At 40.9% G+C, this 20,270-nt stretch overlaps 1 protein-coding gene across 2 annotated transcripts; it reads right to left on the reverse strand.

The window, feature by feature from the left end:
* Positions 1-155: 155 nt before the first annotated feature.
* On the reverse strand, positions 156-17,481 carry nepro (nucleolus and neural progenitor protein). 2 transcript variants are annotated; one of them, XM_068034089.1, is made up of 9 exons: positions 17,395-17,481; positions 15,805-15,959; positions 15,461-15,537; positions 12,491-12,622; positions 7,237-7,314; positions 6,752-7,131; positions 6,488-6,552; positions 3,752-3,993; positions 156-2,079 (listed from the first exon to the last, which is right to left on the reverse strand). In XM_068034089.1, exons 1-9 carry the CDS (start codon positions 17,477-17,479, stop codon positions 1,638-1,640), a joined length of 1,656 nt encoding a protein of 551 aa, XP_067890190.1. In that variant the 5' UTR covers positions 17,480-17,481; the 3' UTR covers positions 156-1,637. The 2 variants fall into 2 exon arrangements, with proteins under 2 accessions (XP_067890190.1, XP_067890191.1); XM_068034090.1 differs by lacking the exons at positions 7,237-7,314; positions 12,491-12,622.
* Between the last annotated feature and the right edge of the window lie 2,789 nt (positions 17,482-20,270).

A 20,270-nucleotide genomic window follows, 5' to 3' on the forward strand; every position in this document is an offset into this window, starting at 1 on the left:
TTAACGTTTGTGCTTGATAATATTCTTGTTGCCAAGATAATTTGGATTTTACCTTTACAGATTACAATGGAGCGTTATCTTTCTGAAAGAACGGAACAAAACCTCTATATTCTTAATATCATGGGTTAATCGTACTGTGTCATCCTTTGTGTCACCCCCCCCCCCCCCCTTTCTAGTGTTGCAGGCAAGAGTGAAGGGAGCTGGAAACAGTTTACAGCAGTGGTTCTCAAACTGTGGTGTGACCTGGCCAGTCCAATGCAGTACGGGGCCCCAACTCTCACCCTATTGCCACTTCCTGCTCAGTCATCATGCTTGCTCACTTACATTACCTTCCATGCATTAGTACAATAGCAAAAAAGAAAAACGTCATTCAAGTAAAAATGAGAGAAAGGGGAAAGGAAAGCAGAATGGAACAAGAATGATGGCTATCCTGTTTGAGGTTACCAGTATCCAGTTAGTGGGTAGCAATACAAATGATTTTGCAGGCGCAGCCCAAATATGTTTGAGAACCATTCATGAATTTCAGTTAGAATTCAGGCAGTTCGTTCAGCAATGAGAACACAATATACTGCCAAGTGATTGTGACTGCCTCCTGTTTTAAAAGTTGCATCCATCTATTTTTAAAAAAGTGTAATGACTTAAATTGATAAATTATATTTATTATGAAAATTTCAACTTATTGCGCCATTAATCAATTCTTATGCTGTAAATTCCAAATGCCGGACTAAATGAAGGAGGGAGGGAAATAGTGTTGATACCCAAAGCTGATTTCACTGCACATAGCAGCTCTAGCTCCCCACTCGTGGCTGAGAGAAACACATGGTGCACCAATCAAAACTGGAGAAAAATCTGACTTTACACCAGTGTTCAAACAGGACAACACATTTGTCAAGGTGAATTTTAACCATGTCTAACAGTTTGTACACTTTGGAGCTTAACATTTAAACGAAGAGGTATTGCTATACTGCTGTTTGTTACTCAGCCTCACACAAAATTGCAAATATGTGAAATGCTGTACAGTAATAAAATCAACTTAAAGTTTAAGTGTGCAGAAAAGCTAGGTAATGGTCTATTTTGTGTACTAGAAAACTATTTTGCAGTAACAGGGATAAACAACTGCCGAAGGCATACTTTCAAATTTATACCAGTCTTATACAATGTTTAAATAAAAATGATTTTGGGAATTGAAGCTAAATTACAAGAGGTGACTCATTGAACTGAACTAGTTTTCATCAGAATAGGAAATATTTTGGAGGAATATGACCCAGGTCTTAAACATAGCAATAACACAGCTATTAAACTTATGACCGCAACTGCGAAATCCAGGTGATAGGAATGCAAAACGGAAAACCTGAAGGAAAATGGATCTTTTCCTTTTTGCAATCTTAACAGATCCTCAGTTTTAGAAGGGTAAAAATACATAGTCCACCTTCTTGTTCCTTTCATTGGAACCAGATTTCTTGCAATTTAAGTTATTAGAATTGAAGTTAAAGTGGCACAAGTAGAATGCAACATATAAAATAAGCATCCTATTTTCAATTCCATGGTAAGAGAAATGCACTTCTCCAAGTTTGCTTCCAGTTATCTTGCATTGTCAAATTTTTAACTTGCAGTGGTTTTAAATTTCAAGGAACAAACTATATACCAATTGATGCAAAAATGTCATCAATATCATCCAGGCTTTGTACAACTGCAGAACCTCCTCCTGAAGAAACGAGTGGGACTGTCATATTTTTGAGATTCTGATACTGACCACTATTTCCAACAAGTTCAGCAGGCATATCTCCAGTAACACCCTGTTTCTTTACAGCAGTTTGTGTATCAAATGCAAAATGTGGAGTAGTTTGCAATGTCCTTTTGCTCCCTTTCTTTGCATCAAGTCTAACCCTTATCCATTTCTTCTTGAGTGAGGACTTCCTTCTCCTTGGCAATACCTTGTATAACTTTGACTGTCTCATCGTACACTTTTTGAGATGGGTCACTGTGCTCTTGCAATTTTTGTGATGCAATGTTCCCTGAAACCTTTTAGCAAGATATCTGCAGACAGCCATTTTTATGAAATGGATCTTCCTTGGAAAACTATATTGTTTAAAAAAAGGAATACAGATAGTTACTATTCGGCTTTCATAGGATATTTATAATTTGTTACTTTCATTCAGTTAATACACTCAGTTAATACACTTTTTTCACCTCTAGCTTGGGCTTGAATTTTTTTTTCGTGGGATGTGAACATCACTGGTAAGGCCAGCATTTTGTTCCCCATCCCCAATTGCCCTCGAGAAGGTGGTTGTGAGCCGCCTTCTTGAATCACTGAGGTCCAGGTTGTGTAGGTCTACCCACAGTGGTGTTAGGAAGGGAGTTCCAGCTTTTTGATCTAGTGACAGTGAAGGAACAGCGATATATGACCAATGTCAGGATGATGTGCGACTTCGCAGGGAACTTGCAGGTGGTAGTGTTTCCATGCATCTGCTACCCGTGTCTTTCTAGGTGGTAGAGATCACAGTTTTGAAAGGTGCTGTTGTAGGAGGCTTGGCCAGCTGCTGCAGTGCATCTTGTATATGGTACACGCCGCTGCCACTATACACAGGTGGTGGAGGGAGTGAATGTTTAAGGTGGTGGAGGAGTGTCGATCGAGCAAGCTGCTTTGCGTGAATGGTGTCAAGCTTCTTGGGCGTTGTTGGAGCAGCACCCATCCAAGTAAGTGCAGAGTATTCCATCACACTCCAGACTTTTGCCTTGTGGATGGTCGACAAGCTTTGGGAAGTCAGGAGGAGAGTTACTTGTTGCAGAATTGCCAGCCTTTGGCCTGCTCTTGTAGCCAGAGTATTTATATGACCTGGTCTCTAATGAGATGAAAAGTCTCATTCCTTTTGTCAGCTGAAAACAGTCTTAAATGTAATGAACCTTGGGCCCATATTTCTATGCAACAAAACTATTTTCAGTAGTGAAAGGCCCAAAGGGTGACTAATGGGAAAGGACATGGTGGCTGGGTGAGATGGGAGACACTTCTATGATCATGAGTTAGAACATACTAGTTAGGCTAACTTTCAAAATAAAGCAGTATTCCCTTCCTTCCTTTCCTCCCCGATGAGAAAGCACAACTACTGTTCATTAATGACAGATAGCGAATACCCAATCGATTGAACAAGTGAGAATAACCTAACTTGTAAGTAATAGTCATGTGCAAGTTCTCCTTCAAGAAAGGAATATTCCACTTTTCCTAGTGGGGCTCCGATTAAATATTTAATGATCAATATATTTTATAGTTACAAGCACAAGGAAATGGGAATGACTCAACATTTCACCATCATGAACCTTGTTCAACCCTCCCAAAAGTGACTAACACCATGAATATTTCCTTGGTGGTGATTAGGTACTAAAATTCAGGGGATCTACATCTCATTTCAAATAGTAATTACCCATTATGTTTAGTTACTGTTTTATTTGCATCACTACCTGTACAGAAAGTTTCTTCTTATAGTTTCAATTATGTAAAACAAACCACATTTATAGATTGACCTTTGTGAGGAATAATGGCCAGATTGCTTGCAGATTTCGGTTTTCTGTGCAGGTGTTTTATACACCTTGCCATTTTTATTTTGGCTGTAGAATACCAGCAGCCAGGACGTCAATACTAAAGACAAATAAAAATCTGCAGCTGAAAATGTTCTGATGGTGAAATAATGATCAGCAAGATTTTATTCTCCTCTGCTCCAATCCCCTCCAACCCCCTGCCATATACTATACATACCTGTAGCCAAGAGCTTCCACCATTCTAAGTCTGTGACATCTGAGAAGCTGATATCCTAAATAGCAGGTTTCATGTTTTAACTTCCTACGCCTGAACCAATGTAATATTGTCTTGAGCTCCCAACACAGGATGCTGAAAGTCTGTGTTGCACTAATCCTCCTCACAAACTCATCCAAAGGAAGTGGTTGCTTATTCTTCTTTGATCTTCTGCAGTTAAATTTCCTCACAAATTTCTGGATATTCTAGAAAAACAAAATCAGTTTAAAAAAAAAAAATGGTAGATATATACTATTGTGTAGAGATATAGCACTAAAACCAATACAATGCATTTGCTGGTAGCCTGAAATAAAAACAGAAAACGCTGGAAATGCTCAGCAAGTCAGGGAGCATCTGTGGAGAGAAAGAGAATTAACGTTTCAAGTCTCTGATGGTTCATCTGGGGGGAGCAGAGCCAAGTCCATGGCAGCACGGTTGGCACAGCGGGGCACAAAGACAACTGGAAGAGCAATAGTGATAGGAGATTGGATAGTTAGGGGAATAGACTGGCATCCCTGCAGCCACAGACACGAATCCAGGATGCATTGCCTCTCTGGTGCTACGGTCAAGGATGTCACTGAGCAGCTGAAGGGAGAGGGTGAAGAGCCAGCAGTCGTGGTCCACATTGGTACCAACGATATAGGCAGAAAGAGGGATGTGGTCCTGCAGTCAGAAACTAGGGATCCAAGTAGGAAATTAGCAAGCAGAACCTCAAAAGTAGGAATCTCCAGATTACTCCCGGTACCAGGCACAAGCGAGGATAGAAATAGGAGGATATAGCAGATGACTGCATGGCTGGAAAGATGGTGCAGGATAAAGGCCAGCTATCCAACCTGAACCTGACGATGTGTCGGGTTCGGGTCAGGTCGGGTTGCACTTCCGGGTCCGGCATTCGGGCTTGGGTCGGGAATGGGCCGGGTCGGACACGCGCCATCACAACCTCAGGTAAGTGGCTCCACTGTTAATGTAATTTTTGGACTAGAAAGGTGGTTTTGTTAGTTATTTTAAGCAAAGTGAAAAACGGAAGGCAGGTTAACTGATATTTTCTAAAGCAGTATGTTTCCAGTCCAATAAGAAAGGAGGCAAAGAGAGAGGATGGAGAGAGACTGGCAGCCAACATAAAAGGAATCCAAAAGCCTTCTACAGGCATATAAATAGGGGAAAAAGGTGGTAAAAGGAGGAGTGGGGCCGATTAAGGACCAAAAAGGGGATTTATGCATGGAGGCATGGCTGAGGTATTACATGAATACTGTGCATCTGTCTTTACCAAGGAAGATACCGCTGCGCAGATCATGGTGAAAGAGGTAATTCAGACACTTGAAGAGTTTAAAATTAATAAGGAGGTGGTACTTAAAGCTAATAAGGCACCAGGATCGGATGAAATATATCCAAGGATACGGAGGAAAGCGAGAGTGGAAATTGCAGAGTCACTGGCCATAATTTTCCAGTCTTCCATAGACTCAGGGGTAGTGCCAGAGGACTACAGAATTGCAAATGTTACAACCTTGTTCAACAAAGTGCATAAAGATAAGCCCAGCAATCATATTCCAGTGGGGAAGCTACTAGAAGTGAGAATTCAGGACAAAATTAATAGTCACTTGGACAAATGCAGGTTAATTAAGTAAAGCCAGCATGGATTTCTTTTAATAAAAAGGACAAATTGTGTTGAACTAACTTGCTGGAGCTTTTTTGATGAGGTAACAGAGAGTGTTGATGAGGGTAATGCTGTTGGCCTCAACTGGAGTATTGTATCTAGTTCTGGATGCCACACTTTAGGAAAGCTGTGAAGGCATTAGAGAGTGTGCAGAAAAGATTCATGAGAATGGTTCTCGAGATGAGGCACTTCAGTTGTGTAGATAGACTGCAGAAGTTGGGACCGTTTCCCTTGGACAAGAGAAGGTTGAGAGGAGATTTGAGAGGTATTTAAAATCATGAAGGGTCTAGACAGAGTAGAGAGGGAAAAAGTGTTCCCATTGGTGAACTATCAAGAACAAGAGGGCACAGATTTGAGCTAATTGGCAAAAGACGCAATGACGACATGAGTAACAATGTTTTCATGCAGCAAGTGGCTAGAATCTGGAATAGACCGCCCGAGCGTATGGTGGAGGCAGGTTCAATAGAGGCATTGAAGAGGTAATTGGACTGTTAACTGAAACGGAAGAAATGCAGGGCGATGGGAGAAGTGGTGGAGTGACATTAAGTAAATTGCTCCTTTGGAGAGCCAGCGCAGTCACGATGGACCAAATGGCCTCCTTCTGTGCTGTAACTATTCTGTGATTACCCAGTGCTGATGAAAAGGTCAGAAAGTTAGAGATGTTACCCTTTTAAGCAAGTACAAAAGCCAGATGAAGGATGGGGAGGGGAGGAAAAAGCAACAGGGAAAGGAGGAGTGATTAAATGACAAAATGGACGACAGGGAAAGGCAAATGGGACAAGAAAAAAAATACAGTATGGATCCAGAAGAGCTGTAAATAACAAAATTATCAGAAGCTGCTGTCTGAAAAAAATGGTAGCAGTGGTTATGATCTGAAACTGTTGAGTGCAATGTAAAGTCCGAAAGACTCTAAACTGCCTAACAGAAAAATGAGGTGCTGTTCCTGGAGTTTCCATTGAGCTTCATTAGATTAGGGTAGATGGTTGAGGACAGATCAGAGCCGGAGTAGGGTAGAGAATTAATAAGAGTTATAGAACTATACTAACCTCAGAACAGTTATGACTGTGAGCCCGCAGAGACTTCATTTCAAATCCCAACTGCATTCTAGTTTCTTCAATTGAAACAGAAAATTTAGTTCAATTCAATTCCAAAGCAATTCATACGTTTGAAACAAGTCACTATACCACATTTGTAAAAAGCATATAACATTACCATATGTCATTTTGGAAAAATAGCAGTATAGTTTAGACTTTATTAGACTGACAAAGCAATAGAATAATTTACTGCAATAGCATCACACAAACACTCACCAATTTCACCGAGTCTTTGGTCCTGTACAGCGAGTCCGATATCCAGAATCCGATTTGCTTTAGGGATGATGTTGTCATTCATTTTATCTCCTGATTTTGCATCTTGCTTATCCTCCAGTAATAGAGGTTCAGGCTCAGAGAACAATTTGTCAAGCAAACCTAGCTTTCCTGAAGGCATTTCACTCATCTGAGATGAAACACTTGGTAACTTCATTTGTATGACTTTGGAGTAGGAAAGACCAAGCCATTGCCTGATACTAACAGGGAAAGAAAACTCCTTCACATAGGTCATATGTTGAATTTTAGTCACCTCATTCAGTAACAGGATAAGTTTGTCATACAAAACATCTAGGCTTATTAAAATACTTCTAAATAGGACCCTAGAAAGAAAAAAAAAAGTGAAATTTCAGTTAATATTTTTACTGAAAGATTTACTAATATTCAGTGAATACGAATAAAATTTCAACTAACAATTCTTCACTTACCACAGTCTGCTGAGCAATCCTGTAACAACCACATTTAGGACTATAAATTCTTCACAATGAAGATACCGAATAGTCAAACTACCATACATTAGAATTAAGGTAACCAACAGTGCAGAATGCTTTTAATAAGTGTTAGACTGGGACAAGAAAGGAACCAATCCTCTTTCACTTGAATGGTAACTTACAAAGACAAACATGCTGGATACATAATTTCAAAAGGCTTTTCTAACCAAATCAAAACAGCAGCTTTCCATTAGGTAATTTCCCCAAAATATCCCGATTTTAGTTTTCCAGAAACATATGCTTTCAAGGAAAAGCGTAAATTCCACTTTAAATCTGCTATTCTACCACACAACCAGTCATGGAGTCAGCTTCCACATATACACTAATGACACCTAGCCCTCTCCATACTTCTCTCAAGCCCTCTAACTCTCTGTGCCATCAGATTGCTTGTCCAAGAACCACTCTCAGGTCAGCTTCAATTTCTGGAAAGACTGAAGTCAATATCTTTGACCTCGCCACAAATTTCATACCTTTGCCAGAGACTCCACCCCCTTCCCTGGCCATTGTCTCAGGGTAAACTGAATGGTTTGCAACCACTTCTGTTCAAACCGCAGCTGAGCTTCTAACTAACGTACCCTCTAATTTTTCTTTTGTGGCGCGCGGCTGATTCCTTTAAGTGCACTGGCCCTTTAAACCTTCCTGTGCAACTGCGCATCGGTGGTAACTTAAAGGGGCTAACCTGTGCTGCAGTCGCTTAGAGACTGACCCAATATCTTTGCATAAAAACCACTGACTTTCATCTCAACAATCACCTAACTCCATCCCTACCTCAACCCACCTGCTACTAAAACCCTTATTTATGCCTTTGCCTTCTCCAGACCTGATCACTTTAATGCTCTTCTGCCAGCCTCACATTTTCCATCAATTCAGTTAATCAAAAACTCTGCCAGCATATCCCATTTACCATCATTGCTGATCTACATGGCATCCACCACCTCAATGCTTCAAATTTAGAATGCTCACCCTCATGTTTAAATTCCCAAATGACATTGCTCCTTCCTTCCTTTGACCTCTTCATCCTTTTGCCCTACTATTGGCAACCACGCCTACAACTGCCTGGGCTTTATTTCATGAAATTCCCTCATTCTGCCTCAACACTTCTCTCTTCCCCAAGACTTCTCTCTTATGGTCACCCTTCCTAATCTCTCCTCCTTTTACTTTGCATCTGTTCTTTTGCCCTCAGAAAAAATATCCTTCAACATTTTGCAAAGTTAAAAGGAATTATAACTGGTTATCATTGTTAGATCCTTGATTGAATCTAAACAAATAACGTAATTTTCTGCAACAAAATTCGACTGCTTAAGAAATTAAAAGTAGTCATATGAACCTTTTTTAAAAAAAATAAAGAGAACCATTAAATTTTAGTTCACTGAAATTCAATTTTGATATTAAGCATCTAATATGCAAACATCAACATAATTAATTGTATATATTGTTACGACCAGGTAAGAAAGGTGTCTAGGGGTCTTTACTGTCTTCACTTGGTCTTATTGTAACAGGGTTTGATTTTTAAACAGACTGTGTTTTGAGCTCCCCCCTTGGTGAATCCTTGTTCACCACTTTCCAATTATAAGGCAAAGAAATGAGCACACCAGGTTTTCTTAGGGTTAAAGAAGAAAAATGAAATTTATTAAAACTTAAACTTTAATTTGGTTAACGCCTACTGGATATACGTCACGCCCACGCTAGCATGCACACACTATACACGCATGCAAATAGGGACAGAAGAGAAGAAAAATAGAGAGGTGTGAGGCAGTCTCTTGAGGGGGTTGCTTGTTACTGTTCGTGTTTCCAGCTCGGCGTAGTCTCTGATTGTAGACAGCTCTTACTTTTCGTTGGGGCCCAGTATTCTTCTTAAACCTTCTTCCTGTAGGAGACTTTTCTCTTTGAGTTTACGTGTCTTCAATGGTTCTTCAGTTCTGTGAAAAAGAGATGGGAGCAGACAGGAGAGATGTGTTCTCAGTCCAGGAGCAAACAGCTTTCTGAGTTTCTTTCTCTCAGCAAGTTCAAATTCAAACAGCCAGTTAGTCATGTGAAACTGGCCTGACCAGGTCTTTTGTGCATTGGAGAAGCAGGGACTGGGTCCTTTGTTCCAACACTGTCTGCTAGTATGCAAACATCTATCCAGTCAGGGGCTTGGCAACTCCTTGTGACAGGCCCTCTTTTCTTCCCAGCCCCAATTTTAAATTTTAATATTCATGTGGCAAAATAATGTGTGCCTCAGTGGGGGCCTGCATGACAATATGCATAATGCTGTCTGACCACAGGTTGTGTTTAGGAACATTATATACATTCACAATGCTTGGTTGTGATTAGAAACATACTTTAAAAATATGCAAACAGTACATTTGTCTAAATATTTTAAGCAACCAACGAATTAAACAGTTTTCAATATAAGTTTAAAGAAGAATTTTGTTTAGCTCTTGCCTTCCACAATTTTAGTAATTTGAACTTAAAATAAATTAAAAATAAGGTAAGATGGTCATCCATCGACACATTGCACAATGCTAGTGGGGAAAAAAAACAAGAAAGACACATACCTCAACACCCATTTCAAAGCAGCTGTCAATTGGTTGCATGAATAAAACGTCCCAAGGCACATCCCAGGAGCATTAAAACAAAATATGACACCGAGTCATATAAGGAGATATTAAATCAGATGTCCAAAAGCTTGGTCAACGAGGAAGGTTGTAAGGAGTGTCTTAAAAGGAGGAAAGCGAGGTGGAGGGGTGTGGGGAGCCTATTACTGAGCTTGGGGCCGAGGCAACTGAAGGCATGGCCATCAATGGTGGAGTGATTAAAATTAGGAATGCACAAGAGGCTAAAATTAGAGGAGCGCTGATATCTTGGAGGGTTGTGGGGTGCAGGAGATTACAAAGATAGGTAGGGGCGAGGTCAGGGATTTGAAAACAAGGATGAGAATTTTTAAATCAAGATGGTGCCAATGTAGGTCAGCGAGCACAGAGGTGATAGGGGAACAGGACTTGGTGCACGCACAACAGTTTTGGATGGTCTCAAGTTTACGCGAGAGTAGAATGTGGGAAATCAGCCAGGAGTGTATTGGAATAGCCAAGTCTAGAGGTAACAAAGGCATGAATGAGGGTTTCAGCAGCAGATGAGCTGAAACAGGAGCGAAATAGGTGGTCTTAGTGACGGCACAAATATGAGGTCGAAAGCTCATCTTGGGTATCAAGATTGTGAACAGACTGGCTTAATCTCAGGCTGTTGCTAGTGTCATGCAGACCCCACCTGCCAAGAATGAGGCATATTCATTTCATCATATGAACATTTATGTTAAACTGTTGCTGGAGTGAAGAAATGACTTGTTAAAGAGATCACCAGACCTTTGACTGGAGGACATTTGTATACTAAGAGACGGTGCTTGTGGAGACAAAGCACTACTCCCTGAATCCAATTAACCCAAATGGATTTTGATTACCAGACACTGAAGGCATAAGGAAGCACATTCCAAGGACTGCTATGATGATACAATCCACGAATGCAGCAGTGGTTAAGCCAGTTAGTCACATGACTGACCTGCTGGCCAACTTGGAGTTGAATTGTGCCACACAAAGAACTGAGACTACAGTTTGCAACTGAAGCTGGAACAAGGAAGCCTCTCTCCTGGCTGTGTTTCTCTCACTTTCTCCCAAGCCACCGGACCTATGGAAGACATGTAAACCTCAAGAGAGAAAAGACTCCGACATCAAAACAGGCTGAAGCGTGCTCCGGGCCCCAACGAACTGCAGGACTTATCAGCAACCAAAGACTCCACACTAAACTTAAAAGGACTGTAATTATAATCCCGATATTGCCTCAAACTTTTCCCCTTTATTCTTTTCTACTTTCTCTGTCTCTATCTGCGTGTACATTTATTGTGTATGCATGCACATGGTCGCGGCGCATATTCGTAGTCGTTAACCGGATTAGAGTTTAAGATCAATAAACTAGGGTTCACTGAGGGGGAGCTGAAAACACTTCCTAAAATTAAACCTTGTTATGGTTAAACCAGGCAAAGGCTGAAGGGAACCCCTAGACCCCTTCTCACCTGGTCATAACACTAGGGAGAGCAATGAAGTCGGTAGCAAGGGATCGGAGTTGGAGTGGAGATGGAAAACATTGGCTTCAGTCTTCCCAATATTTAACTGGAAGAAATTTCTGCTCATCCAGTAGTGGATGTCAGATAAGCAGTCTGATAATTTGGCAACATTGCAGCAGTCACAACAGGTGGTGGTGAGGTACAGTTGGGCGTTGTCAGCGTATATGTGTAAACTAACATTGTGCTTTCGGATGATGTCATCAAGGGGCAGCACGTAGATGAGAAATGGGCGAATGCCAAGGATAGATCCTTGGGGGACACCAGAGCTAATGGTGTGGGAGCAGGAAGAGAAGCCACTGCAAGTGATTCTCTGGCTATGATTAGATAGGTAAGGATGGAACCAGATTAGAGCAGTCCCACCCAGCTGTATGACAGTGGAGAGGTGGTCGAGGAGGATTGTGTGGTTAACTGTGTCAAAGGCTGCAGATGAGTAGAGAAGGATGAAAAGGGGAGGTTAACCTGTCACAGTCATGTAGTATGTCATTTGTGACTTCGGCAAGAGCTGTTTTGGTACTGTGGCGAGGCGAAAACCTGATTAGAGGGATTCAAACATGGAGTTCCAGGAACAGATTTGGGATGAGACAACCCGTTCAAAGACTTTGGTGAGGAAAGGGAGGTTGGAGCTGGGACAGTAGTTTGCAAAGGCAGTGAGGTCAATGGTTTTTTTTTTGAGAGGGGTGAGGACAGCAGATTTAAAGGAGAGAGGGACAATACCTGAAGAGAGAACACCATTTACAATATGGGCTAACATGGAGTCCAGGAGGGGAAGGTGGGTGATCAGCAGTAGACTAGAATAAAACAAAAGGAACTCTGTTCACTCAAAAAGAAACTGCAATCAAGATAAGCTGTATGATTTCAATAGTCCACAACACATGGCCAAATTCCCTGTATTAATTCAATAATTTTCTGTTGCCAAATTATATACACACATACACTTATCTTAGGAAAGCACAAGACAGCACTTTTTCCGAAGGCCACAGATGAAAGACAGATGGCTACATTGAGTACCAATGGTCTATCCTATTAATAAATCAGCAAATTTCAGACACAATATGACATACGTACAAAGTACAATATCAAATTTAAGGATACAGAAATGCTTTGGAGCACATTTCCATCAGACGCAGCACCAACTTACAGCCCCCCAACACTTTCAGGGACGTCCACTCCAGGACTGGTTGGCTGGGGACATGCTTTGTGTCAGTATTTTGCATCTTAGGCATTCTGATGTTTAAAAAAAAAAATCAAAGTTAACTGGTAAAGTTCATAAGAAATAAGCAAAGACCCTATACCCCCTCAAGCCTGCTCCACCATTCAGTACGATTATGGCTGATTTTCTGCCTCAACTCCACTTTCTCACCCACTTCCCATATACCTTGATTCACAGACACCAACAATTTATATATCCCAGCCTTAAATATACTCAACAATGAAGCATCCACAACCCTCTGGAATAGAGGATTCCAAAGATTCACAACCCTCGGAATGAAGATATTTTTCCTTATCTCAGTCTTAAATGATCGACCTCTTATCCTGAGACTATGTCCCCATGTTCTAGATTCCTGTCGGGGAAAACAACCTCTCAGTGTCTACTCTGTCAAGCCTCTTCAGAATCCTGTTTGCTTCAACAAGATCACCTAAACTCTAGGGAGAGTAGGCCCAATTTACTCAGCCTCTCATTATAGAACGAATCTAGTGAACCTTCGCTGTACCATCTCCAAAGCAAGTATATCCTTCCTTAAATATGGAGACCAAAACTGCGCACAGTATTGCAGGCGTGGTCTCACCAAAGCCCTATAAAACTGTAGCAAGGCGTCTTTATTCTTGTACTCCAATCACCTTGCAATAAACAACATGCCATTTGCCTTCCTAATTGCCTGCTTTACCTGAACTCTAACTTAGTGTTCTTTGTACGAGTACATCCAAGTCTCTCTGAACATAAATATTTATAAATTTTATGCCTTTTAAAATATATTCTGCTTTCCTATTCTTACTACCAGAGTTAATAACCTCACCTTCCCCACATTATACTCCATCTGCCACCTTGTTGCCCAACCACTTCACCTGTTTATATCGCTTTGCAGGTGCTTTGTGCCCTCCTCAGATTATATTCCCACCTAGCTTTGTAGCGTCAGCAAACTTGGATGCATTACTCTTGGTCTCTTTTGTCTAAGATTAATATAGATTGTAAATAGCTAAGGGCCCCAACACTGATCCTTGCAGCACTCCACTTTAGTTACAGCCTGCCAATGTTAAAATGCCCCATTTATCCCTAAAATAAAAGCAAATTACTGTGGATGCTGGAAATCTAAAATAAAAACAGAAGTACTGAAAATACTCAGCAGGTCTGGCAGCATCTGGGGAGAGAGAAACAGAGTTAACATTTCAGGTCTATGACCTTTCATCGGAACTGGCAAAGGTTAAAAATACAATAGGTGTTAAGCAAGGACTCCATTCCATTCTCCCAGTGTCTCAGTCTCCAACACATCTGTTCTGATGTTGCAACCTTCCACAACAGCGCTTCCAATATGTCTTCCTTTTTCCTCAACCGAGGATTCCCCCCCGCTATGGTTGATAGGGCCCATTTCTCGCACTTTTGCCCTCACCCCTTCCCATCCCTCCCTCCCAGAACCACAAGGATCCCCCCACCTCACTTTCCATCCCACCAGACTCCATATCCAAAGGATTATCCTCCATTTCCACCACCTCCAGCGTGATGCCACCAGCAAACACATCTCCCCCTCCCCTCCCCTCCCCTCCCATCAGCATTCCGAAGGGATCATTCCCTCCACAACACCCTGGTCCACTATTCCATTACCCGATACATCGTCCCCTTCCCATGCATTCGCAGGAGGTGTAATATCTGCCCTTTTACCTCCTCTCTCCTCACCATTCATAGCTCCAAGCACTCCTTCCAGCTGAAGCAGTGATTTAATTGTACTTGCTTCAATTTAGTATACGGTATTCGCTGCTCGTTGCAATGCAGTCGCCTCCACATTGGGGAGACCAAATGCAGACTGAGTGACTGCTTTGCAGAACACCTCTGCTCAGTCCGCAAGCATGAGCCCGAACTTCTGGTTGCTTGCCATTTCAATTCACCACTCTGCTCTCATGCTCACAGTTCTGTCCTTGGTCTGCTGCAGTTTTGCAGTGAACATCAATGCAAGCTCAAGGAACAGCACCCCATCTTCTGATTAGGCATTCTACAGCCTTCCAGATTCAACACGGAGTTCAATAATTTCAGAGCATGTCTGGCCCTTTTTAAAAAAAGATTTTTTTATACCATGTGCCTGCCTTAAACTTGTTTTTTCATGTTTGTGCTTTTGGACAGAGCTATTCATTATTCTGCCACTAACACTCTCTGGACTAATGCTTTGTCTTTCACCACAACCATTCGCACTTCCTTTGCCTTTGGCCCATGACATCTTTGTTACTAAATCTCTCCTGCCTCTGCCCTATCACACACCTTCCCTTTTGTTCTCTTTCCCCTCCACTTGCTTAAAACCTATTACTTTTCTAACCTTTGCCAGTTCTGATGAAAGGTCACAGATCAGAAACATTAACTCTGCTTCTCTCTCCACAGATGCTGCCACACCTGAGTATTTCCAGCACTTTCTGTTTTTATTCCCATTTATCCCTACTCTTTCTTCCTATCTATTAGCCAATCCTCCATCTATGCTCATATATTATCCCCCAACTCCACGAGTCCTTAACTTGCATTTTACCCTTTTGTGTGGGACCTTATCAAATGCTGTTTGGAAATACAAGTATACTACATCTACTGGTTACCCTTTATCTACCCTACTAGTTATATCCTCAAAAATGTTAATAAATTTGTCAAACATGATTTCACTTTTATAAAATCATGACGACTCTGTCTGATCATACAATGATTTTCTAAGTGTATTAAGACTTTGTTAGTAATAGATTTCAACATTTCCCCATCGACTGCTGTTAAGCTAGCAGGCTCGTAGCTCCCTGTTTTCTCTTTTCCTGCTGCATTTATTACAAATTAAAACTGTAAAATAAAGCATGCTTTTACACTTTTGTTTCTTAGATTACCTTGGACACAACTTGATCAGGTCTTGAATTGAACCTTCAAGTTGCATATTGTGTAAACGCTTCAAACACTGTTCAACCTAATAGGATTAATGAAATTAAGTTCATGAAATGATTTTAACACAAAAAATATAAAATACAACTTAGTAATTTATGTTTGGATGCACGTTAATACATAAATTAATAAATTCAGGTTTGAAATCAATTTTGTACACTGCTCGATTTTTTCCCTTCATTTTCACACTAAACCATTATCTTAGTAAAATTTTAACTGTACTCAAAGTCATGAGAATTGATTTTATTAAATCGATCCAGCGTTAACACAAATTTTGTACGAACATACTAACCTGCTTCAATGCAAGGTAAGGTTTGTGCTGACGTAGCCTGTTGTGGAAAACATACAGCAGAGAACACAGGACATTAAGCTCTACTGTAAGAAGCTTACTCCTTAATGCTTTTAAGACACTTTCACAGGCGCTTACAAGATCTTGTATGCATCCATCTAGAATAAAAGGGCAATTCGAGTCATTTATATTCACTTCAACCACTACAGATACATGTTGAATGTTTTTAAACACTTTATTCCAATCCTCATGAATGAGCCCAAAAGTCAGACAGATAATTTTCTGTTAAAATAAAACAAACTCAATTCTAGGACTAGGGTTTAAACAATTAAAAAGCTAAGGATTTTCCCCACCACAGATTACTGAGTGTTTTAGTACAAAAATATTCTGTCAACTAAACATAGCAAACCATACTTAACACTAAGCACCCATTAGGATGTGGAATCACCATTTTACTGCTCAGTTCATGATTTTCTTGCAAATTATCAAAACTTGAGTACCATAAGGGAGAGCCAAATTGTTTTAACAGTCATCTGGTGCACCACTAACTTACAACTTTCACCCCCCCGCCCCCCAAAACACTTCCAGCAACAACCATGCCAAGTATTGTGCCTGCATTTAAATAACACACAGAAACCATAGTATCCATACCGTTTTTCTGCTGTCATCTAGACAGGCCGTCTACAAAACTGAAGGTGTTTTAATTACTGGGTTAAAAGCAAAATACTGCGGATACTGGAAATCTCTCCACAGATGCTGCCAGACCTGCTGAGTGTTTCCAGCATTTCTTATTTTTAATTACTAGGGTCTGGAGTTAAAAGAGTATACAGTTAGTAATAGCAGAATAAAAGCTCAGGAACTAGTTTGGCTGTAACTTAATAGGGATGAGAGTCAGATGATCACAAATTCATTAATTTGGCCTACATAGTATATAGGGGTTTATTTCAATAAGATGTGCTCGTCTTAACTTTAACAAAATCACTAGGGCTGAAACTATATTGCAGGAAGTGTAGACTTGTATCATATTCATCAGAGCAGCACCAATGAAGGTTCACAGACCTGAAACATCAACTCGGCTTCTCTCTCTACAAACCTGCTGAGTATTTCCAGCATTTTGTTTTTTTTCCATTTGAGTTAATAAACCTGTGCACATGTATGTAAAATGTTCACCATTACACAGAAATAAATACAACAAAACTGAAGTCATAAGGGGGAAGAGAAACAGTAATTGAACTAACAAGAGCATACAAAAACCAGCATCTTTAAAAAAAACCTTGAATAAAAAAACCTCACAACCAGCAAATTGAGCAAGACCCCAGACACATTCTCTACAGAAGGACAACCAGACAAGGGCTAATAACAAAGTGAAACTGTTCCCTAATCACGTCAAAACTTTCCAGCTTTTTTTAAATCCATGGATGCCACTTATGATCAGCGTTTTATTGTGACTACTCAGCACAAGCAAACACAGTACTGAAACCCTTCCCGAGTATAAACACGTGTGTGTAGTTTTTGAGCTGTGCAATGGTGGCGGTGTCCCGCCCGCTCCACTGGCGTGCAGCCTCCAGAAAAACTGAAAGGCTGAGCGAGTACCTGAGCTGCTGCACGCAGGCACCGCCACACTGCAGCCGGTACCCGGGAATGGAATCTCCACCGCGTTCCAACGTTCCACCGCCATGTTCTAGAGCAGGAAGCCCAACCTCGCGCCCACAAGTCAATCAGCACCTCATCCAATCGGAGCGCCAGCAGCAAAAGGGCGGGATTATAGCGACAGGTCGGATGTACCTTGAACTGCAAATTTTAAATCAAAGTGTTTATCAAACATGTCTATCTATCCATTAACGTCTGTACATAGAATGGATGGGTAACAGTGATGTACAGACCCAGAATCTGCAGGAAAAAAAGTAGGAAGACCGAATAGAAGTAGAGGAGTATTGGCAAAGGGCAAGTCAGAAGTGCTGTCACAGAAACCAGTTAACACAGTTCATGCAAACTGCGACACCTGAGCCCTGTTTATGCTTATATTTATTGTACTCTGCATTAACTTTGTTTGAATTTTGAGGGCTTCGGAAACTGGAAAGAATCACTGAATTGTTACAGTTTAGAAGGACGCCATTCTGCCCATCATGTCTGCGCTGGCTCTCCGAAAAAGCAATTTACCGAGTGCAGCTCCCCCACCATCTCCTGTTGCCCTGCGTATTTTTCCTTTTCAGATAACAATCCAATTCCCTCATGCCTGCCTCAATTGAACCTGCCTCCACCACACTCTCAGGCAGTGCATTCCAGATCCTAACCACTAGCTGTGTGAAATTTTTCCTCATGTCGCCATTGCTTCTTTTGCATTACCTTAAATCTGAGCCCTTTTGTTCTCCATCCTTCCACCAATGAGAACAGTTTTTCCCTATCTACTCTGTCCAGACCCCTCAGGATTTTGAATACCTCAATCAAATCTCCTCTCAACCTTCTCTTCGAGGAAAACAGTCCCAACTTCTCCAATCTATCTACAAACATACAAACTAGCAGCAGGAATAGACCATTTGGCCCCTCGAGCCTGCTCCATTATTCTATAAAATAATGGCTGATCTGTTTGTAGTCTCAACTCAACTTTCCTGCCGACCCCCGATACCCTTTGACTCCCTTGTTTGTCAAGAATATGTCTACCTCTGCCTTAAAAAGCATTCAGTGACCCTGCTTCCACCACTGTCCAGGTAAGAGAGTTCCACACACTCATATCCCTCTGAGAAAAAAATTCTCATCTCTGTCTTAAATGGGAAACTCCTTATTTTTAAACTGTGCCCACTAGTTTTAGTCTCTCCCACAAGGGAAAACATCCTTTCAACATCCACCCTATCTATTCTCCTAAGGATCTTGTATGTTTCAATAAGATCACCTCTCATCCTTCTGAACTCCAGTGAATACAGATGCCCAACCAGTCCAACCTTTCCTCATAAGATAACCCTCTCATCTCAGGAATCTCGAGTAAACCTCCTCTGAACTGCTTCCAATGCAGTTTTATCCTTTCTTACGTAAGGAGACCAAACCTGTACACAATACTCTAGATGTGTTCTCACCAATGACCTGTACAACTGTAGCAAAACATCTCTACTTTTATATTCCATTCTGCTTGCAATAAATGACAGCATTGCTTTTGCCTTCTTAATCACTTGCTGTACCTGCATTCTAATTTTGTGTTTCGTGCACCAGGACACCCAGATCCTGCTGCATCTCAGGATTATGCAAACTCTCCATTTAAATAATATGTTGCTTTTCTATTTTTCCAGCCAAAGTGGACAAGTTCATACTTTCCCACATTATACTCCATCTGCCAAATCTTTTCCCACTCACTTAACCTATCTATATACCTTTGCAGACTCCTTATGTCCTCTTCACAACTTACTTTCCTCCCTATCTTTGTGTCATCAGCAAACTTAGCAACTATGCATTCTGTCCCTTCATCCAAGTCATTGATGTAGATTGTAAATAGTTAAGGCCCCAGCACTGATCCATGTGGCACTCTACTGGTTACAGCGAGCCAACCTGAAAATGCCCCATTTATGCCCACTCTCTGTTTCCTGTTAACTAACTAATCCTCTATCCATGCTAATATGTTACTTCCTACACCATGGGCTCTTATGTTGTTTAGTAACCTTTGTTGTGATACCTTGTCAAACACCTCCTGAAAATTCAAGTACACACATCCACAGAATCCCCCTTATCCACGTTGCTGGTTACTTCCTCAAAGAACTGTAATAAATTATTCAAACACGATTTCCCTTTCACAAAACCATGTTGACTCTGCCTGATTGCACTAAGATTTTCTAAATGACATGCTACAACCTCCTTAATAATAGATTCCAGCATTTTCCCTAGGACAGATGTTAAGCTAATTGGCCTGTAGTTTCCTGCTTTCTGTCTTCCTCCTTTCTTGAATAGCAGAGTTACATTCACTATTTTCCAATCTGATGGGACCTTTCCAGAATCGAGGGAATTTTGGAAAATTAAAACAAATACATCCACTATCTCAGTAGCCACTAGGATGAAGTCCATCAGGACCTGGGGACTTGTCACCTTTTAGTTCTAATAATTTTCGCAGTACCCCTTCCCTGATGATGGCAATTGTTTTAAGTTCCTCCCTCCCTTTCAACACTTGATTCACGATTATTTCTGGGATGTTATTTGTATCTTCTACAATCTGTTCAATTCCTCCGCCATTTCCTTATTTTCCATTGTTAACTCCCCAGATTCTCTCTCTAGAGGACCAACACTCACTTTACTTACTCTTTTCCTTTTTAAATATCTATAGAAACTCTTACTATCCATTGTTATATTTCTATCTAGCTTTCTCTCGTACTCTAATCTCTCTCATTATTATTTTAGTCATTCTTGCTGTTTTTTATATTCCGTCCAATCCTCTGATCTGCCACTACTCTTTGCTGAATTGTATGCTTTTTGCTGGAAATATGCCGCTA

Source organism: Heterodontus francisci, chromosome 6 (assembly GCF_036365525.1).
Source record: "Heterodontus francisci isolate sHetFra1 chromosome 6, sHetFra1.hap1, whole genome shotgun sequence".
In the NCBI taxonomy this organism is placed as follows: Eukaryota; Metazoa; Chordata; class Chondrichthyes; order Heterodontiformes; family Heterodontidae; genus Heterodontus; species Heterodontus francisci.

Excerpts from the sequence above, each read along its gene's own strand:
- nepro (XM_068034089.1), bottom strand. The coding sequence starts at position 17,479 with ATGGCGGTGGAACGTTGGAACGCGGTGGAGATTCCATTCCCGGGTACC. Across the intron at positions 15,538-15,804 it reads CTTACCTTGCATTGAAGCAG|GTTGAACAGTGTTTGAAGCG; the intron begins GTTAGTATGTTC and ends TAATCCTATTAG. Across the intron at positions 6,553-6,751 it reads CCAAAGACTCGGTGAAATTG|AAACTAGAATGCAGTTGGGA; the intron begins GTGAGTGTTTGT and ends TTTCAATTGAAG.